The 20039-nt window shown below is 43.6% G+C and overlaps 1 protein-coding gene across 1 annotated transcript in view; it reads left to right on the top strand.

Moving 5' to 3' along the window:
* Positions 1–19339, top strand: part of LOC121506054 (prolactin receptor-like) — a 79876-nt gene extending 60537 nt beyond the window's left edge. The window contains exons 4-9 of the mRNA XM_041781551.1: positions 1837–2006; positions 5748–5926; positions 7889–8042; positions 12395–12482; positions 13877–13946; positions 14162–19339. Coding sequence (XP_041637485.1) covers positions 1837–2006; positions 5748–5926; positions 7889–8042; positions 12395–12482; positions 13877–13946; positions 14162–14854 — 1354 coding nt within the window. The 3' untranslated portion in view covers positions 14855–19339. The remainder of the gene's footprint in view (positions 1–1836; positions 2007–5747; positions 5927–7888; positions 8043–12394; positions 12483–13876; positions 13947–14161) is intronic.
* The last annotated feature ends 700 nt before the right edge of the window (positions 19340–20039 follow it).

Consider the following 20039-nt stretch of genomic DNA (forward strand, 5'->3'; position numbering starts at 1 on the left):
ACGGCGTGTTAACCCCATAACTTCCTGTAAAACAACCAAAGGAAACTGTCGTCCTAAATCTGAGCGACAGCTGCAGCATCGACGTTTCCCTCCGTCGGATGCAAAGAGCTCGAACGCTGAACAAAAAGCCTCAGATCAAAGTTGACCGAGGTTTCTGGGTCGTGTGAGGTCAGATCCGGTTTGATTTGTCTCGCTCCGCTTCAACGTGAAGCTTTTAACACGTCGATATTTCAGATGGCCGCTCTGAGACCCCGCACGCCGCCTCACGTGTCCTGGAGCGACTGCCAGCCTGCCCACATGGCACACGCCGCGAGAAACTGCTCCCAGTAATCAGGACAAATTGGATTGTAACTTTGACCCCGCACGGCATGGCAGGGCGCTCCTGCAGGAGTTGGGTTGCAGATGTAAATCTGGGATTATGTGGGCTGGAAGCCAAAAACAACACAATGCATGAACAGCTTGAAAAGTGAGAAAAGACGGATGTTTCCTCGAATCTCTAATTCGGCAGATCTGATTCAAAAATGATGAAGGATTTGGGGATTTTCACACTCTGAAAATCTCTGAGAAAAATGGGTTAAACCCGTCAGGAGTGAAGGGAATAAACCTGTTTTTGTCTTCAGCACAACGGTCCAGAAGTACGACTACAGCCCAGTGTTTCTCTGCTTTCGGGGATATTTTCACACTTATTGAATTAAATCTAGAGAGAGGAGCTGAGGCAGAGAGAGCCCGGAGCTGTCCCCAGAGCTCTGACCTATTTTAGGACAAAGCTTCAATTTTATTTCCCCAAATAAAAATAAAGAACATTGAGGCTTAAACCTGATAAATCAAAAGCATTAAAACTGACGAGAGTCAGAACTGCTGCAGTTACAGCTCAGAGCAGTTTTACTGATCCACATTTATACCATTCAAAATGTTTTAACACCGTCACTAACCCATAGAGGGCGCTCAGGTCACTCTTTTTGACTGTGTTCATGCAAACAACATACCGTATGTATATACATATGTATATATACATATTAAAGATCTATTTCTGGGCATTTTTGGGCCTTTATTTGATAGATGAGGACAGCGGATAGAGTCGGAAACAGGGACGAGAGCGGGGGAGAGACATGCGGCAAAGGGCCCCAGGCCGGATTCCAACCCGGGTCGTCCGTGTACGTGGGGCACGCCTTTAACCACTCGGCCACCTGCGTCCCAAAACAACAGTACATGTAGACCTTTTGTACACACTCAGCCTGCTGGGGGCCAGAAAGGTCCCATTGAATGGCACTGGTTATGAAGGAGGAGCTGGGGTGGAGGAGCTGTTAAATATGGCAGTGTGAGAGGGATTAGCCAATAGTGTGCTTCAAGTGAATCAGCTGGCCATCAGCTGATGAGGGCTTGTGTGAGATCAGCTGACCTTGGCTGAATGAACCAGGGCTGTATGCTCAATATTTGGCATGAGGGGAAACGTCCTGCTTTTTTCCTGATTAAATATATTCTAGAAATTTATTTAGGAAAAAAATGTAAAAAAAAAAAAAAAAAAAAATTCAAAGTTGTTGCTCGTATGCATATTCCAGGCTTTTTTGGGGGGTTGGGGCTGAAAAGGTTGAGAATCCCTGGTTTAAACTGGTTTTTAACACTTAGATTCACTTAAATTCACTTTAACAAATGTGTATTTAACGTTTTGCCACCCTCCGAGGTTTTATTTTGAAAGGTTCCTCCTTCCTGTAACACCATTCATGAGGCCTAGATGGATGTGACGCAGATATGTATGTTATTGAGAACTTAAAAACGTGCAGCATGGTTTTAAAACTGTCCCTGTAGTGATGTGGATCTTCTCTCTGACTCTGACAGTAAAGGACCCAAACACGAGTGTCCGGACTACGTGACCTCAGGCCCCAACAGCTGCCACTTCGACAGCAGCCACACGTCCATATGGAAGATCTACTGCATGAACGTGACGGCCATCACGGCCCACGGGAACTACACCTCCCCGGAGCACTGCCTGGACGTGGCGGAGATCGGTAAGCAGGGGTGGGAACCTTCCAGAACATCCAACGTCTAGATCCTAAAGCCTTCCTTCTGCCCTCTTTGGGCATTTTTGGCCATTTTTCTCAACTTTTTTGTCTAAATTTGTGATCATTTTGTCAGTTTTACAGCTTGTTGCATGAATTTTTACAGGAACTTTTCCTTCTAGTTTACACGTACAAAACACTGCCATTAAATCAGCATACATCAGTATTTTTTTCCACGTTCTTTTCATAAATCTCTTTGACAACTTCAGACCTGCTCAAAACTACCAAACATTCAATCATTTTCAAGATTTTAACCCTTTAAATGCCAGTTCGATTATTTGAAACATTGTATTTTTTTACTAAAAAACACATAAAGTGAATTATTTCCCATAAAATGAATAGTAGAAAGATGGGGCTTTGGTGCTGATGAGAGTCTTGGATGGGTCAAAGGTTAGCATCCTCTCTCCTTCCACCAACATTTCCAGAAGTTGCCACCAAAGGAGAGTCAGACTGTTGCCGGTGCATGCTGAGGTGCATTCAGCCAAAGCAGTGAGGTTACCACTTAGTATCTGAGAGCTCAACATGGATATAAATTCCTGTTGATGCGTTGTCTAAACGGGGTCAAGGACGAACACAGAACATTCTGGAGCAGCTGCAATTTTAAAGACTTGCAGATATTTGAAAAATGGCTGCAGGGAATCATATTTTTTCAGAGGGATTTGGTGCAAGGCAGAGCCTCAGTTTTGTAGCTCTTCAGGCTCTTTTGGCTTGTTTTATCTTAATGTAATCAAAGAGAATTATAAATTATTGACCCGTTACTTCAGCTATTTTTGATGTGCATGCAGAGAATACAGAGCTTCGGCCACTTTTTGAAGCTGTAAGTTTAAAGAAAATCTTTAATGCTGTTTCATTACTGAGGAGTCTGACTTTATCATAGACAGACTGACCTCTGCAGAAGAACAAGCATGAGTACCATACCTCTGTCCCAGGACACCTAAAGACACTGATATTTCTCTGTCCCGTTTTCATCCTGTCATGGAGGATTTTCAGGCTTTTTCCTCCGTAAGTGTGTGTTTTAAGGACTTTTAAAGAGATGGTGTGTTGATTTGAAAGCTCTTAAATCCCGCTTTCATTTTGGAGGAGCCTCTGCCAGCAGATAATCTGGTTGTTTAGGGATCAAGTGTCTGTTATCATGTAGATTCTGCAGATTTGGGATCAGTCTACTTCCTGGGAGGCAGCAGCGTGGAGACTGTGTTTCTCTGTGCAGCAGCAGCCTCGTGTTTGAGTCCATGTGACCGCTGTAGTGATCTTTTGTTGTGTCTCGGATGTCAGCGATGGCGCTCTCATCACGGCCCTGCAGGGAATTCGACCCCCGCCTGCAGATGCAGCGCCGTGCAACAGAGACTGCTGCTGTAACTGAAAGGTCAAAACTCAGTGTCTCAGACCGTCCACGCTTTAATGTCAGAGATGTGAGGCGGGCGTGCTGGACGGACGCATCGCTCGTGTGTTTATACTAACCAGTAACGGTTATTTTACCATGAATGGATCTGCGTAAAAAAGCTAAACTGTCGCCTGAAACCTTCTTATTTTATCTAGAAATACTCTAAGTTTCAAAGATGTCTGAATTAAAATCATGCCAAATCTGCAGCTCAGGCTTCTGAGGTTTTTTATTTAATGCCTTGTGCATTCAGGATTCCAGATATGACTGAAACATCTGAGAGCTTGGTTGGAAAAATGATCAGCTGCTCTGCCTCTAACTATCCAGGAACTTTAGAGGTCACAGGAAGGATTGAGTTCAGCCTGTAGTTACAGATTTTCAGGTTCACCAGAGTTAAAGATCAGGGTTATGACTCTTTTTATGGGTTTGGGGAGATTTTCCATCAATAATTCATCCTGTGTTATGGGCTTTATATGTGTAGAATGCGTCTTTTAGCAGGGGTTAGGGTATTTAGTTAGGGTACTTGTATTTTGGTAGAACTGTGTAAGTCTATCATTAGATAGGAGACTGGGTAAGAGCCAGGAGCATGAAAATTGGCACACTTATGTATCATGATTAGACAAAAAAAAAAGTCTCTTGGGGCCATCCTCTAAAATGTACAAGAAGCGCACTACAAACAGTTAAAGGTCAAATTTTGGCTTTTTTAGGTGATTCGCAAGTTCCATATTTTAAGGAACTCGTCCGAGGGATTTCATCCAATAGACTCGATATTTTGTCTATTCATTCTGGACAACCTGGAGATCTAAAGCTGTAAGAACTGTGAGTTTTCAGCGCAGGGCGGGGCCATGACCGGAGCCCAAACTTAACTAATTTTTAATTGTTCATAGTGAAAATGAACAATAATGCCTAATAACTTTTTCCTGCTTATGTTAATCATCACCAAACTTCACAGGGATAATCACACATCGATCCTGAATACATTCATACATCAATGCCTTTACTTTGTCACAGCGTCCCCGTCTGGTAATTCATCATTTACACCCCTCATTTTTGGAATTTTCTTTTTAAATATTCAGCCCCAGCACACCATTCAGCCTAGGCTTCTGATTTTTGGTCTACATATGAGTCATCATCAGACCTACAAAAAAGCTTCTTGGACCCATGCCCAAATCCAAACAGGAAGTCCATGAGCTTCATCTCAATTTCAAAATAAGGCATTTTTGATGGTGCCTAATGACTTTGACATAACTTTAGAATACACATTCTGTGATCTCCTCTTTCTTACAAGACGACAGTATCACACTGAACACGCCCACATGCAAACACTTCATCATGGCGCCCCCTACTGGCAACAGGAAGTGGAACAGATGGGTCATATCTGCATTCCTCTAGCGAGCTCTGATTTTGAAAGAAAGGCCTCAATATTTGACCACACAGATATGTTTCAATGTAGGATGTCTCACTGGCGATGGCGGGTATTTCAGTATCTCGCCAGTTAGACAGGAAGTATGTGCAACTCTTATACCAAACATCTGATTGCCTTCAAATTTCACATGTAGGATCGAGTTCCACCCCTCTACATATTCAAAGGTTAATTTCATTGTTTTGATGTAGCGCCCCTACTGGCAACAGGAAGTGGCACAATCGGGCCTTTTATTTATTGGTGAGCAAGTCGTTATCACGCTGTTTCACAGGAAGTCACTGTAACTCTTTCATCAAATCTCACATGTATGATGAGGGTCTTCCCCGCCACATATTTAGACATGTATTACATGTTGTTGCTAACTCGCCACCTGAAAGGAAGCAGAAGCATCTCTAACAGACAATGTCCTGTTTTTCTCCTTTTACATGATAAATAACAGTCCTAGGAGGATCGACATGCTCCTGAAAAAGGAATCTGGTTTATCATTTACACATCACAACGGTGTTTGAATTAAAATCCCGTGTCTCAGTGTTGGTAGAACATTCCTCCTGGGTTTGGACTTTAAATGTGAATGAAAACATGCAGAGAATGAATAATAAATGCAGCTTATAAAAGTTGAATAATTGAATGTGCTGCATGACTAATGAAGAATATTCTCTCATTATGACATCCAGAGAGCGGCTCTGTTTCACTCTCTCTCATTACCTACATGTGTAGATTAGTACTGAAACATGAAAGCTGCAGATTTACATCCATGAACCATCATCATGATTCTGAGTCACTAGCCCCAGTGCATTGTGGGAAGAGTTTCTAACCATGCAGTATCATTAAACCCGTCTGTCCTCGGGCTCCGTGTTGACATTTCTCAACCTCTCTGTGTCGTCTCCAGTTCAAACCGAGGCTCCCGTCAACCTGACCTACGTGCTGAAAGACGCCGGCGGGGACGAGATGGGACACAACGCGCTGCTGTCCTGGATGTACCCGGTCCCCTCGGACCTGAAGTACGGCTGGATCACCCTGGTGTACGAGCTGCAGTACAGACGAGTGACCGAGCCGGACAACTGGAAGGTAAGAACGCAGAAACGGGATGGGTCAGATCTCTCTGAGAGAGCAGGATGGCTGCTTTTAGAGCAGGGGAGTCAAACTCATCCACAGCAGGGGCAGGATCCTGGATTAGGTCTAACCTGAGGGCCTAACAGGGTCCACATTTAACCAGAAACTGTCAACCTCATTTTCAACAGTAATGAAATATGGGGAAAAAAACAGCACTGATGATAAATCGTCTGGAAATTCAAAAAAGTTAAATGATAAGTTTAAAGACTCAAATCTGAGATAAAAAATCAAAATAATTAGTTCAAAAGATCAAAACACGATATTAAAAATAGAAAAATAATGTTTTTACAGAGCAAATTTACAAGGAGAAAGTTGAAATCACAAGTTTGAAGCATCAAAATAAAAGATCAAATTTCAAATCATGAGTTTTAGAGTCAAAATATGACTAACAATTTTAAATTGTGAGTCTGATAGGTCAAAATATGTGATTAAAAACCCCAAAAGTGGAGCTTAAAATGTCAAAATATCAGCCAGAATTTAAAATGATGACTTAAAAAGTTAAACATAGGACTTAAATTCAAAATTGGGAGTGTAAAGGGTCAAAATATGATATAAAATGTAACAGTTATGAATTTAAAATGTCAAAATATGAAAAAAGAATTGAAATCATGTTTTTAAAAGTCAAAATATGGGATTAAAAAGCCAAAGTAAGGAGTTGAAAAGGTCAAAATAAGACTTAAAATTTAAAATTGGGAATGTCAAAGATAAAAATGTGACATAAAGTCCAAACTATGAGTTGAAAAGGTCAAAGCATGAAATGAAAAGTCAAAATCATAAGTTTGAGTCATAATCTTGAGATGCAAAATTAAAAATATGAAATAAAACACAAACTAATGTCTTTCCCCACATTCTTGACTTTTCATGAAACTCTCTTACTCTTTACTTTTTCAGATTTTTAAGGTTTGACAAGGATATTTTAAATAATCAAGTGAAAGTTTACATTTTTATACTGGAGGAAACCTGTAGACCTCATACTGGTGGGCCAGTTAGAATACAAATATAAGATGATCTTACAGGTCGGGTATAATTGTTCCACGGGCCGGATTTGGCCCCCGGACCTTGAGTTTGACACCCGTGATTTAGAGGAGGGAGCTGTGATGGAGGGTTTCTAGCTCTGAGGTCAGGGGATGATGGGTGCCAGCAGGATTTTTCTCCCTTTATACCCGTAGCAGCAAACGCCTCCGTGGATTTCTGCAGCATGGTCCAGAGGGCATGGTTCTTCTTTTTGTGCCATGACAGGATATGCTCAGGTCATTTTGACACCTTAAAGGGGCCTACCAGCTCACTTCCTGTGACTCTATCCCATCTCCTCTTGCAGCTTTGTTGGGACATGGTGGCCGTCCACTGTACGGATGTAGAGTCTGTTAAACAGCTGGTGACTGATCAGATAACCCAGAACAACGTGACTGGTTTATAAGGATGATTGCTGTTATTCATGTGAGTCTCTGAGGCCCCTCATTTAGGATCCTTTTCCAGGAACTGGCTCTCATTCCAGACTCGCTGATCAGTCCTGATCTGCAGGAACTCGGCTGGTTAGAAAGAAGCTCATTCTAGTGAAAAAGACTAAAAACAGTGAACGTTATATTGAATGAAACTTCCTAGAAATCCCTCTCTCTGTTAAATTCTGAATTTTCTGAAACCTGCCTTAAAATGATGATTTCAGGGAGTTTAACAGCCTTAAGCTTTGTTTCTTCAGTAAATCGTACAAATGAGATTTGAGTTAGAGTGATTGATTTCACTGAAATGTATTTATAAAGGTTTAAAGCTCATTCTGGCTCATTTAAAGACTTTCTGGAATCATTAAAAGCAGATTTTCCTTCTTTAATCTCTACCTGAGGTCTGACCCACTCAGAGCCGTGCTGTGGCTCTAATAGATCATTAAAATAAAAATAACGATGATTTATTTTGTGTTTTCAGGTGAAGCATCCTCTCAGAGAGCCTCACGTCGAGCTGCTCGGCCTCCCGGTCGGAGACTACGTCATCAGAGTCCGCTGCCGCTCGCACAACTACGGCCTGTGGAGCAAATGGAGCTCCACGCTGGTGATGAGCATCCCCGCCAGGCCGCCCGCAGGTACGCCCGCCACGGGGGTTTCCATGGTAACAGTGATGACTATTAGCTGGTCCTGTAGGTGGAAGGCCTTAGCTCTTTAGATGTTTGATATTTTAGAGTAGACTTTAATAATAGTTAAATTACAGCTGTTCTGTCGACAGCAGTAAATCAGAAATGTCGGCTTATTTCTGGTTTTTATGTCAGAGATTACAGACGGACTCCTGCACACTCTCCAGGGTTTGCTGTAGATTTTGGTGGAAACACGGCTGAAGATCTGCCGATCACTGAAATAGCAGAGATTGCATCGTTTTAAAACACTTAGTGTCAAAAAGTTACTAAAATCTGAAGACCAGAAATGTATTCTCTGATATTTTAGTTGATTGTGTGCAGGTTTAGTCGCTTTAAATCTTCAGCTAGTGTTGAAATTATTTGCAATAATAATTATCATAACAATAATTACTATAATAATAATTATCAACATTATATTTATTATGATTATCATATGATAAATTTAGCAGCAGAGAGAGTCAACAACTTCCTCACAGCCTGTCTCGTGTCACCTAGTACCTGTACCTGTAACTCACCTGTGCCTGTTTACCTGTAACTCACCTGTGCCTGTTTACCTGTAACTCACCTGTGCCTGTTTACCTGTAACTCACCTGTACCTGTTTACCTGTAACTCACCTGTGCCTGTTTACCTGTAACTCACCTGTGCCTGTTTACCTGTAACTCACCTGTGCCTGTTTACCTGTAACTCACCTGTCCCTGTTTACCTGTAACTCACCTGTACCTGTTTACCTGTAACTCACCTGTGCCTGTTTACCTGTAACTCACCTGTCCCTGTTTACCTGTAACTCACCTGTCCCTGTTTACCTGTAACTCACCTGTGCCTGTTTACCTGTAACTCACCTGTGCCTGTTTACCTGTAACTCACCTGTACCTGTTTACCTGTAACTCACCTGTGCCTGTTTACCTGTAACTCACCTGTGCCTGTTTACCTGTAACTCACCTGTGCCTGTTTACCTGTAACTCACCTGTCCCTGTTTACCTGTAACTCACCTGTACCTGTTTACCTGTAACTCACCTGTGCCTGTTTACCTGTAACTCACCTGTCCCTGTTTACCTGTAACTCACCTGTCCCTGTTTACCTGTAACTCACCTGTGCCTGTTTACCTGTAACTCACCTGTGCCTGTTTACCTGTAACTCACCTGTGCCTGTTTACCTGTAACTCACCTGTGCCTGTTTACCTGTAACTCACCTGTACCTGTTTACCTGTAACTCACCTGTCCCTGTTTACCTGTAACTCACCTGTGCCTGTTTACCTGTAACTCACCTGTCCCTGTTTACCTATAACTCACCTGTCCCTGTTTACCTGTAACTCACCTGTGCCTGTTTACCTGTAACTCACCTGTCCCTGTTTACCTATAACTCACCTGTCCCTGTTTACCTGTAACTCACCTGTGCCTGTTTACCTGTAACTCACCTGTGCCTGTTTACCTGTAACTCACCTGTCCCTGTTTACCTATAACTCACCTGTCCCTGTTTACCTGTAACTCACCTGTCCCTGTTTACCTATAACTCACCTGTCCCTGTTTACCTGTAACTCACCTGTACCTGTTTATCTGTAACTCACCTGTCCCTGTTTACCTGTAACTCACCTGTACCTGTTTATCTGTAACTCACCTGTACCTGTTTACCTGTAACTCACCTGTCCCTGTTTATCTGTAACTCACCTGTCCCTGTTTACCTGTAACTCACCTGTGCCTGTTTACCTGTAACTCACCTGTACCTGTTTACCTGTAACTCACCTGTGCCTGTTTACCTGTAACTCACCTGTCCCTGTTTACCTGTAACTCACCTGTACCTGTTTACCTGTAACCCACCTGTGCCTGTTTACCTGTAACTCACCTGTCCCTGTTTACCTGTAACTCACCTGTGCCTGTTTACCTGTAACCCACCTGTGCCTGTTTACCTGTAACTCACCTGTCCCTGTTTACCTGTAACTCACCTGTGCCTGTTTACCTGTAACTCACCTATGCCCGTTTACCTGTGACTCACCTGTCCCTGTTTACCTGTAACTCACCTGTGCCTGTTTACCTGTAACTCACCTGTCCCTGTTTACCTGTAACTCACCTGTCCCTGTTTACCTGTAACTCACCTGTACCTGTTTACCTGTAACCCACCTGTGCCTGTTTACCTGTAACTCACCTGTCCCTGTTTACCTGTAACTCACCTGTGCCTGTTTACCTGTAACCCACCTGTGCCTGTTTACCTGTAACTCACCTGTCCCTGTTTACCTGTAACTCACCTGTGCCTGTTTACCTGTAACTCACCTATGCCCGTTTACCTGTGACTCACCTGTCCCTGTTTACCTGTAACTCACCTGTGCCTGTTTACCTGTAACCCACCTGTGCCTGTTTACCTGTAACTCACCTGTGCCTGTTTACCTGTAACTCACCTGTGCCTGTTTACCTGTAACTCACCTGTCCCTGTTTACCTGTAACTCACCTGTCCCTGTTTACCTGTAACTCACCTGTACCTGTTTACCTGTAACCCACCTGTGCCTGTTTACCTGTAACTCACCTGTCCCTGTTTACCTGTAACTCACCTGTGCCTGTTTACCTGTAACCCACCTGTGCCTGTTTACCTGTAACTCACCTGTCCCTGTTTACCTGTAACTCACCTGTGCCTGTTTACCTGTAACTCACCTATGCCCGTTTACCTGTGACTCACCTGTCCCTGTTTACCTGTAACTCACCTGTGCCTGTTTACCTGTAACCCACCTGTGCCTGTTTACCTGTAACTCACCTGTGCCTGTTTACCTGTAACTCACCTGTGCCTGTTTACCTGTAACTCACCTATGCCCGTTTACCTGTAACTCACCTGTGCCTGTTTACCTGTAACTCACCTGTCCCTGTTTACCTGTAACTCACCTGTCCCTGTTTACCTGTAACTCACCTGTACCTGTTTACCTGTAACCCACCTGTGCCTGTTTACCTGTAACTCACCTGTCCCTGTTTACCTGTAACTCACCTGTGCCTGTTTACCTGTAACCCACCTGTGCCTGTTTACCTGTAACTCACCTGTCCCTGTTTACCTGTAACTCACCTGTGCCTGTTTACCTGTAACTCACCTATGCCTGTTTACCTGTAACCCACCTGTGCCTGTTTACCTGTAACTCACCTGTGCCTGTTTACCTGTAACTCACCTGTGCCTGTTTACCTGTAACTCACCTGTCCCTGTTTACCTGTAACTCACCTGTCCCTGTTTACCTGTAACTCACCTGTACCTGTTTACCTGTAACCCACCTGTGCCTGTTTACCTGTAACTCACCTGTCCCTGTTTACCTGTAACTCACCTGTGCCTGTTTACCTGTAACCCACCTGTGCCTGTTTACCTGTAACTCACCTGTCCCTGTTTACCTGTAACTCACCTGTGCCTGTTTACCTGTAACTCACCTATGCCCGTTTACCTGTGACTCACCTGTCCCTGTTTACCTGTAACTCACCTGTGCCTGTTTACCTGTAACCCACCTGTGCCTGTTTACCTGTAACTCACCTGTCCCTGTTTACCTGTAACTCACCTGTCCCTGTTTACCTGTAACTCACCTATGCCCGTTTACCTGTGACTCACCTGTCCCTGTTTACCTGTAACTCACCTGTGCCTGTTTACCTGTAACCCACCTGTGCCTGTTTACCTGTAACTCACCTGTGCCTGTTTACCTGTAACTCACCTGTGCCTGTTTACCTGTAACTCACCTATGCCCGTTTACCTGTAACTCACCTGTGCCTGTTTACCTGTAACTCACCTATGCCCGTTTACCTGTGACTCACCTGTCCCTGTTTACCTGTAACTCACCTGTGCCTGTTTACCTGTAACTCACCTGTCCCTGTTTACCTGTAACTCACCTGTGCCTGTTTACCTGTAACTCACCTGTGCCTGTTTACCTGTAACTCACCTGTCCCTGTTTACCTATAACTCACCTGTCCCTGTTTACCTGTAACTCACCTGTCCCTGTTTACCTGTAACTCACCTGTCCCTGTTTACCTGTAACTCACCTGTCCCTGTTTACCTGTAACTCACCTGTACCTGTTTACCTGTAACTCACCTGTCCCTGTTTACCTGTAACTCACCTGTCCCTGTTTACCTGTAACTCACCTGTACCTGTTTACCTGTAACTCACCTGTCCCTGTTTACCTGTAACTCCCCTGTACCTGTTTACCTGTAACTCACCTGTACCTGTTTACCTGTAACTCACCTGTCCCTGTTTACCTGTAACTCACCTATACCTGTTTACCTGTAACTCACCTGTGCCTGTTTACCTGCACCTGTACCTGTACCTGATGAAATCTTTCTGGGTCTGTCTGAACAGGTAAACTCCTGGTGAGGATCCTGGTCTCTGGAGTCGGGGTCGTGGCTCTGCTGGTGATCGCGTTCGGCGTCATCCCTCAGAGCAAAAGGTGAGACATAAAATAAAACACGTTTATCTCATCTTTTATCTTTAGATCCTCCTGAAGATGAAAACTGTGGGGCACATGTTCTACAACTAAAGGATGTTCTCCTTTAGGTCCTGTACTAAAGGGAATCTGTGATAACTTTATTCTCATCTGAACAAAAACCATTAAAATGAATTTTATTTATTATTGCTGTAGAAGAATATAGACTTTTTATAGACGTAAACCTCTTTTATTTAAACAGATTTTTTTGTAAGAATATGAATGGGCACACTAAACTATTAGAAAAATAATGTTAGACATCAGGATGGTATAAAAATAAAGTAGAAGAAACTGAGAGAAAATATTAGATAATTGTTAAGATATGCAAAAAAATGGATGACAAATTGGTTTAAAGTGGAAAAAATACACATAAATATTGGCAAAATGGGGTTTGAAGTGACAAAGAAGAGGCAAAGATGGGTGGAAAGTTAGGAAATTAAAAAAAAAAAAAACACACAAAAACATGCCTAAGATGGGTTAAAAGAGGCCAAATGTGGCCAAGAGTAGTGAGGTTGATAGTGGAAAAACATGTGGTGAAAATGGGTTAAAAGTGTCAACGAGCAGCAGAAACAGTGGCTTAATGGGTTTTAAGTGGCAAAAAAAAATGGTTTAAGAGTTTAAAGGGGCACAAAAAGTAGCAGTGGTCAAAATTGGTTAAAAGTGTTTAAAAATAGTGGCTTAGGTCGATTAAAAAGTGTAAAATAGTGTCAAAAACAGGTTGGTAGTGGAGAAAAATTTTGGCAAAAATTGGTTAAAGGTGGCTATTAGTGGCTAAAGAGGGTTATTAAAGGGACAAGAAATGGCAAAAATGGGTTAAAGTGGTAAATAAATGAATAAGTGGAGGTAATAAGTGGTGTCAAAATGTCAGAAGTGGCTAAAAATGGCTATTTGAGGAGCAGAAATCTATAAAAATGGGTCAAAAGGGGTAATAAGTGGTTTAAAAAAGTGCTTTAAAGGGGTTCATAACTACACAAAATGTGCTTTTAAAATTGGTGAAAAACGGCTGCCTGGGGTAAAAAAGGGACAAAAATAGATTCAAATATGCAAAAAAGGGCAAAACTTTGGCTGAAACAGGGGAAATGCTCTATAACCTTAAAGAATAGATGCAGAAACCCAAAAAGGAAAGTCCCAGAATCAGATCCTGAGATCCTGAGAGCACTGATCTGCAGCGATGAGGAACACAGAGTCGGTAAAATCAGCTCAGACATCCTCCATCCTGTCTGCAGATCTGGTGTTCTTCTAGTAACAGGTTATAAAAGGTTAAAGGTCAGGTACACTTTCATAAACTGCTGTTCCTTTATTGTCTCAGTGGGCGTGATCTGCCCTCTAACTTCCTGTCTTTCTGGCGTCCCCTTCAGAATAAAAGACTACTTCTTGCCGCCCATCCCAAAGCCGAGGATCGTTGGCATCGACCCGCTGCTCCTGAAGGTAAAACAGCGACACAGTCTGACGCTGGTGAGGGGCTCTGAGGTTTTTACGGGACTCTTGGTTCTGACCTTTGGTTTCTGTTTTGTTTTTGTTCCCTTCGATCCTTTGTCCGTCATCCCCGCTGCCTTACCCACCTCTGCTTCTGGCTCCCTTATCTCCTTTCCTTTGCTTTTCCTTTCCCCCCTCCCTTCCTCCCCCCACACCCCCGCCCTCAGAAGGGGAACCTGGATGAGATCAACCACCACTTCAGTAACTTCCACAGCTACCGACCTCCGAGCTACAGCGAGGAGGTCTGGGACCAGGTGAGCGCCGACGACGTCTGTCTCACCACGCCCAGGGACCACTACATCCCCACCGCCCCCACCGACCGGGAGAGGGACACCCTGATGGCTCAGAGCGACCTGACACCCGGGGCCGCCCACCAGTCGTTCATGGCCCCACACCCGACGCCGTACGTGCAGAGCGTGTCGCCCTACTGCTCCTCCCCTCCTGAAGCCTTCGCCCCCATGATGGACGTCCCGTCCCCCTGGCCCCGACCTGAGATCGTGTCCCTACCGGGGACAGAGTACAGCATCATGGGTCACCCAGGCCTCCCTACCTCTTTCCCCACTACTGACCTGAACGCCGCCGCTGTCCCCGCCAGCCGCTCGCCGCAGGATTTCTACACCTGCGTCCAGCTCATGAACGACAGCGGTCAGGTGCACCTGGTGCCCTGCCTGCCGCCGGCGTACTGCCAGGAGTCGCCGTCCTTCCTGAGGGTCGACTCGGAGGCAGAGGAGAAGAAGAAGAAGCTGGCTGACTACCAGGCGCTGAGGAGTGTCTTAAACCGACAGACAGAAGGCGGCGAGGCTGAGAGGAGCGAGGCGGCGGACCCCCTGCTGCCTGTCACGGTGGATAACAGAGCCTGAAAGAGGATTTAAAAACCCTGTAAAAACTGCTGAAACATGGAGACTGTGTCCGTGTTCACTGCTGTAAAGACCGCACTCCACTTCAGAGAGGAAGAGAACCGTGGAAACTTAAACGCACGTTACTCCAGACAGACGCTGCAGAACAGAATAAACCGGTTCCTCTGGACCTGATCCTCTCTCTGGTTCTGGTCAGTCTGCTCAGAGACAGACGTACATGGACCAAACCTTTGGTTTTACAGCCACAGTCGATCAGATTTGATATAAAAGGCCAAATTCACTGGATTTAAAAACAGTCATGTAGACCCTGAACATGTTTAAGAAGCAGGATCCTGGTGTAGAATTACCCAGACTGAACAAACTCCTGGTCCAACCCCTGCAGGACGACTGTGGTGTTAGAGATTCACAGCTGTTTTTAGTTAGCATCCATGCTCTCTTTCATGTTTATTATTGTGTTTTCCACATATTAGCCTTATTCACCCTACTTAGGAAGACTACTACTTCTTTAACGCCATAACAACAATCCTATTATATTACCAATGAGTGTTTAAATTACTGAATCCTGCTAGCTTCCGCTCATCCTTCCTTTTCTGGGTTTTCTATTATCAAACATACGACCGTACGTACATGTGCCGACTCAATTAGAGAATATTTGATTATCCTGAACATGAGAGAAATATAAATCAGCATGTGAAGGCAGTGAATGTCTCTGAATACGGCTCATTATCTCGTTGTTCTCTCTTACTCTTCAGAATTCACCAGAAGTTATGATGAAGCATACCGAGCTTCAACATAAACCGTAAAACTTCACATAAAATCTGGGGTTGCTCCATGTCATGACTAATTAAGGCAGCACTAAGCTCCAGGCCCCACGCCCTCATTCTCAATCTTCATCTGTGCATGAATTTGTTACAAATAAAGGCCTGTTTCATACTGAAGCCTGTCCCAAATAAGGGCCTGTTTCATACTGAAGACTGTCCCGAATAAGGGCCTGTTTCATACTGAAGCCTGTCCCAAATAAGGGCCTGTTTCATACTGAAGACTGTCCCAAATAAAGGCCTGTTTCATACTGAAGACTGTCCCAAATAAGGGCCTGTTTCATACTGAAGCCTGTCCCAAATAAGGGCCTGTTTCATACTGAAGACTGTCCCAAATAAAGGCCTGTTTCATACTGAAGACTGTCCCAAATAAGGGCCTGTTTCATACTGAAGACTGTCCCAAATAAGGGCCTGTTTCATACTGAAGACTGTCCCAAATAAAGGCCTGTTTCATACTGAAGACTGTCCCAAATAAGGGCCTGTTTCATACTGAAGACTGTCCCAAATAAGGGCCTGTTTCATACTGAAGCCTGTCCCAAATAAGGGCCTGTTTCATACTGAAGACTGTCCCAAATAAAGGCCTGTTTCATACTGAAGACTGTCCCAAATAAGGGCCTGTTTCATACAGAAACCTGTCCCAAATAAGGGCCTGTTTCATACTGAAGACTGTCCCAAATAAAGGCCTGTTTCATACTGAAGACTGTCCCAAATAAGGGCCTGTTTCATACTGAAGCCTGTCCCAAATAAGGGCCTGTTTCATACTGAAGACTGTCCCAAATAAGAGATTTTATACTGAAGCCTATATCAAATAGAGGACTGTTTCATACTGAAGACTGTCCCAAATAAGGGCCTGTTTCATACTGAAGCCTGTCCCAAATAAAGGCCTGTTTCATACTGAAGACTGTCCCAAATAAGGGCCTGTTTCATACTGAAGACTGTCCCAAATAAGGGCCTGTTTCATACTGAAGACTGTCCCAAATAAGAGCTTTTATACTGAAGCCTATATCAAATAGAGGACTGTTTCATACTGAAGACTGTCCCAAATAAGGGCCTGTTTTATACTGAAGACTGTCCCAAATAAGGGCCTGTTTCATACTGAAGACTGTCCCAAATAAGGGCCTGTTCCATACTGAAGCATGTCCAGAATAAAGGCCTGTTTCATACTGAAGCCTGTCCCAAATAAGGGCCTGTTCCATACTGAAGCATGTCCAGAATAAAGGCCTGTTTCATGCTGAAGTCTGTCTCCAATGACAGCCTGTTTCATACTGAAGCCTGTCCCAAATAAGAGATTTTATACTGAAGCCTATATCAAATAGAGGACTGTTTCATACTGAAGCCTGTCCCAAATAAGGGCCTGTTTCATACTGAAGCCTGTCCTAAATATAAGCCTGTTTCATACAGGCACCTATTGCAAATAAAGGTCAAGCAATGGTCTTGTTTCATACAAGAGCCTGTCCTAGATAATGTCCTTGTACATACCAAAGTCTGTTTCAAACCATGGCCTGTTGCTTTGAGAAGCCTGTCCAAAATAATGGCCTGTTTCATACAGAAACCTGCCTTAAATTAAAGCTGGTTTCATACAGATGGCTATCTCAAATGAGGGCCTGTTTTAAACAAAAGCCTGTCCCAAATAACAGTCCCTGTCATATGAAGACCTGTCTCAAATATTGCCAGTTTCAATCAGAAGCTTGTCCCAAAAAAGGGCCTGTTTCTTACATAAACCTGTCCTAAATGACAGCCTGTTTCATAACAAAACCCTGTCTCAAATAACGTCCTGTTTCATATAAACCCTGTCCTAAATAGTGGCCTGTTTCATACAAAAGCCTGTCTCAAATAAGGACCTGTTTCAATGTAAAGGGTGTCCCAATTAAAGGCCTGTTTCATACCGAACCCTGTCCCAAATGATGGCCTATTGTATACTGAGGCTTAAATAAAAGCCTATGAAAGCCTGTTTCAACCTGAAGTCTGTCCCGGATAAAGGCCTGTTTCAACCTGAAGTCTGTCCCGGATAAAGGCCTGTTTCAACCTGAACCCTGTCCCAAATAAGGGCCTGTTTTAACCTGAAGCCTGTCCCGTATAATGGCCTGTTTTATACAGAAGACTGTCCAAAGAAATGGCTTGCTTTATAAAGAAGCCTGTCCCAAACTTCAGCCAGATTTATCTCGAAGCCTGTCCCAAACTTCAGCCAGATTTATCTCGAAGCCTGTCCCAAACAAGGGCCTGTTTATACAGAACCCTGTACTAATTGAAGGCCTGCTTCATAGAGAAGTCTTCCCTAAATAATGGTCTGTTTTAACCTGAAGTATGTTCCAAAGTTAGGCTTGTTTCATTCAGAAGCCTGACCCAAATACAGGCCTGTTTCATACTGATAAGAGAATCCCAGACTTTTGCATGAAGTTTTACGGTTGAACATTAATTTGTATTCTCCAAACTTGTTCAAAGAGACTAAATAGATTTAACTTTGACCCCCTCAGGCTCTGATTTAAAGATCTGGTTTTAGAAAATCTGTTTGCTTTCTGGTCTTTAGCCTCAGGAGGCTTCACTATCTTCAGCACTGCTCTTCTGATCATAAACCAGTCATTAATGTGTGTGATTCTGAGTGTTTAACAGAGGACAAACACAGCCACCTTTGATTATAAAGTTTATATTTTTGTAATAGATCTCTTTGGTCCTGTTTAACAAAGGAGTGTGGGACTTTTATGCATAAATGAAAAATGTAAAAAAAAAAAAAAAAAAAAAAAAAGCCAAACACTATGCTGATTATTCACCACCAGAGCACTGATGCATTTTTCATCAAATCACCAGATCTCACAGATCAGAAGGAGGGAGTGGCTTCAGCTGGAAATACAGAGAAGCTTTCAGAGAAACGTCTGAGGATCCAGAGTTAGAAAACAGAACTTCTCCAGCAGGGGGAGACAGAGTTCTGCTCTGCAGGTTTCATAACAAACACTAAAGTCTGTATTTTCCAGAGATGCTGTGTCTCAGTTTGGACGTTTCCACTTTTTCTGTCTTCACTTTCCCAGAATTCAAACTTCCAATCACAGCAGCAGTAGAAGTCCGGAAGACCTGGTTCTGATCAAGTTCTTGTTTTTAAAACTCTTGCATGCTGTGAACCTTTCAGTCCATGGACTGAGTGATTCTTAGAGTGGAAGAGTTCAAACTGAGACTCAGTTTCAGAGTTTTCTAGAAGAATCAGGACATTCTCTGACAGTACTGATGTGATCGTCTCTGATTCTGTGGGAGCTCTCTGAGGTGGTGCTAATAGAGGATCAAATCAAAGCAATATCTACCCAGATGGACTCTAAAGAAGTGGACCCGACCCCGGTTTGTGTAAGCCCCGCCCTCCCTGACCTCTGACACCGGAAGCTCCGCCCGTGTTCCTCGTGGGTGTCATCGTGTTGTCTCTTCTCGTGCCTGTACGTGCCTTTTTTCACAGAGCAGTATTCGTTTGCTTTCATACGGTGTTGTGTTGAAATGTCAGCCGGCGTGCCACTCCTCCCCGCCAGGAAACGTGGCGAGAGAAGACTCTAAGTGTCTGCACACGTGTGCTGTGTTTAGATCAGTGTTAGTTCTGTTTGCACCTCTTATTGTGACAAAAGTACGGAACGTTTCCGCTCAGTGTGGGACTGTTGTCGGGCAGAAGCGCTTTGGATTCAATGCAATAAAACGTGAAAAGGCAGCCAAGCTGTGTGCCAGTGTCTTTATTTCAACAGCTGTTAGCATGCTTGTTAGCTGTTAGCATGCTCGTTAGCTGTTAGCATGCTCGTTAGCTGTTAGCATGCTCGTTAGCTGTTAGAATGCTTTTACTTTAGACTCAATGAGGCTTCATTAGGGCTATTTTAAAAAATGCATGTTAGACATGTCTTTATATGTACTCTTATGTTTTAACAAGTTTTATGTGTGACATAATGACTTTTTAAACTGATGCAATGGATTTTGTAATCGTTTTTGCAACTTAAACACCAAAAAACACCAGGGGGCGCTACCATGGACTAAAACACTAAAAGGAGGTCAAAGCTTTTAACTTTTAACAGGAAGACAGTGAGAGGCCTGTCCCAAATAAAGGCCTGTTTCATACAGAAACCTGTCCCAAATAAAGGCCTGTTTCATACAGAAACCTGTCCCAAATAAAGGCCTGTTTCATACAGAAACCTGTCCCAAATAAAGGCCTGTTTCATACAGAAACCTGTCCCTAATAAAGGCCTGTTTCATACAGAAACCTGTCCCAAATAAAGGTCTGTTTCATACAGAAACCTGTCCCAAATAAAGGCCTGTTTCATACAGAAACCTGTCCCAAATAAAGGTCTGTTTCATACAGAAACCTGTCCCAAATAAAGGCCTGTTTCATACAGAAACCTGTCCCAAATAAA

Source organism: Cheilinus undulatus, linkage group 24, assembly GCF_018320785.1.
Source record: "Cheilinus undulatus linkage group 24, ASM1832078v1, whole genome shotgun sequence".
NCBI lineage: Eukaryota > Metazoa > Chordata > Actinopteri > Labriformes > Labridae > Cheilinus > Cheilinus undulatus.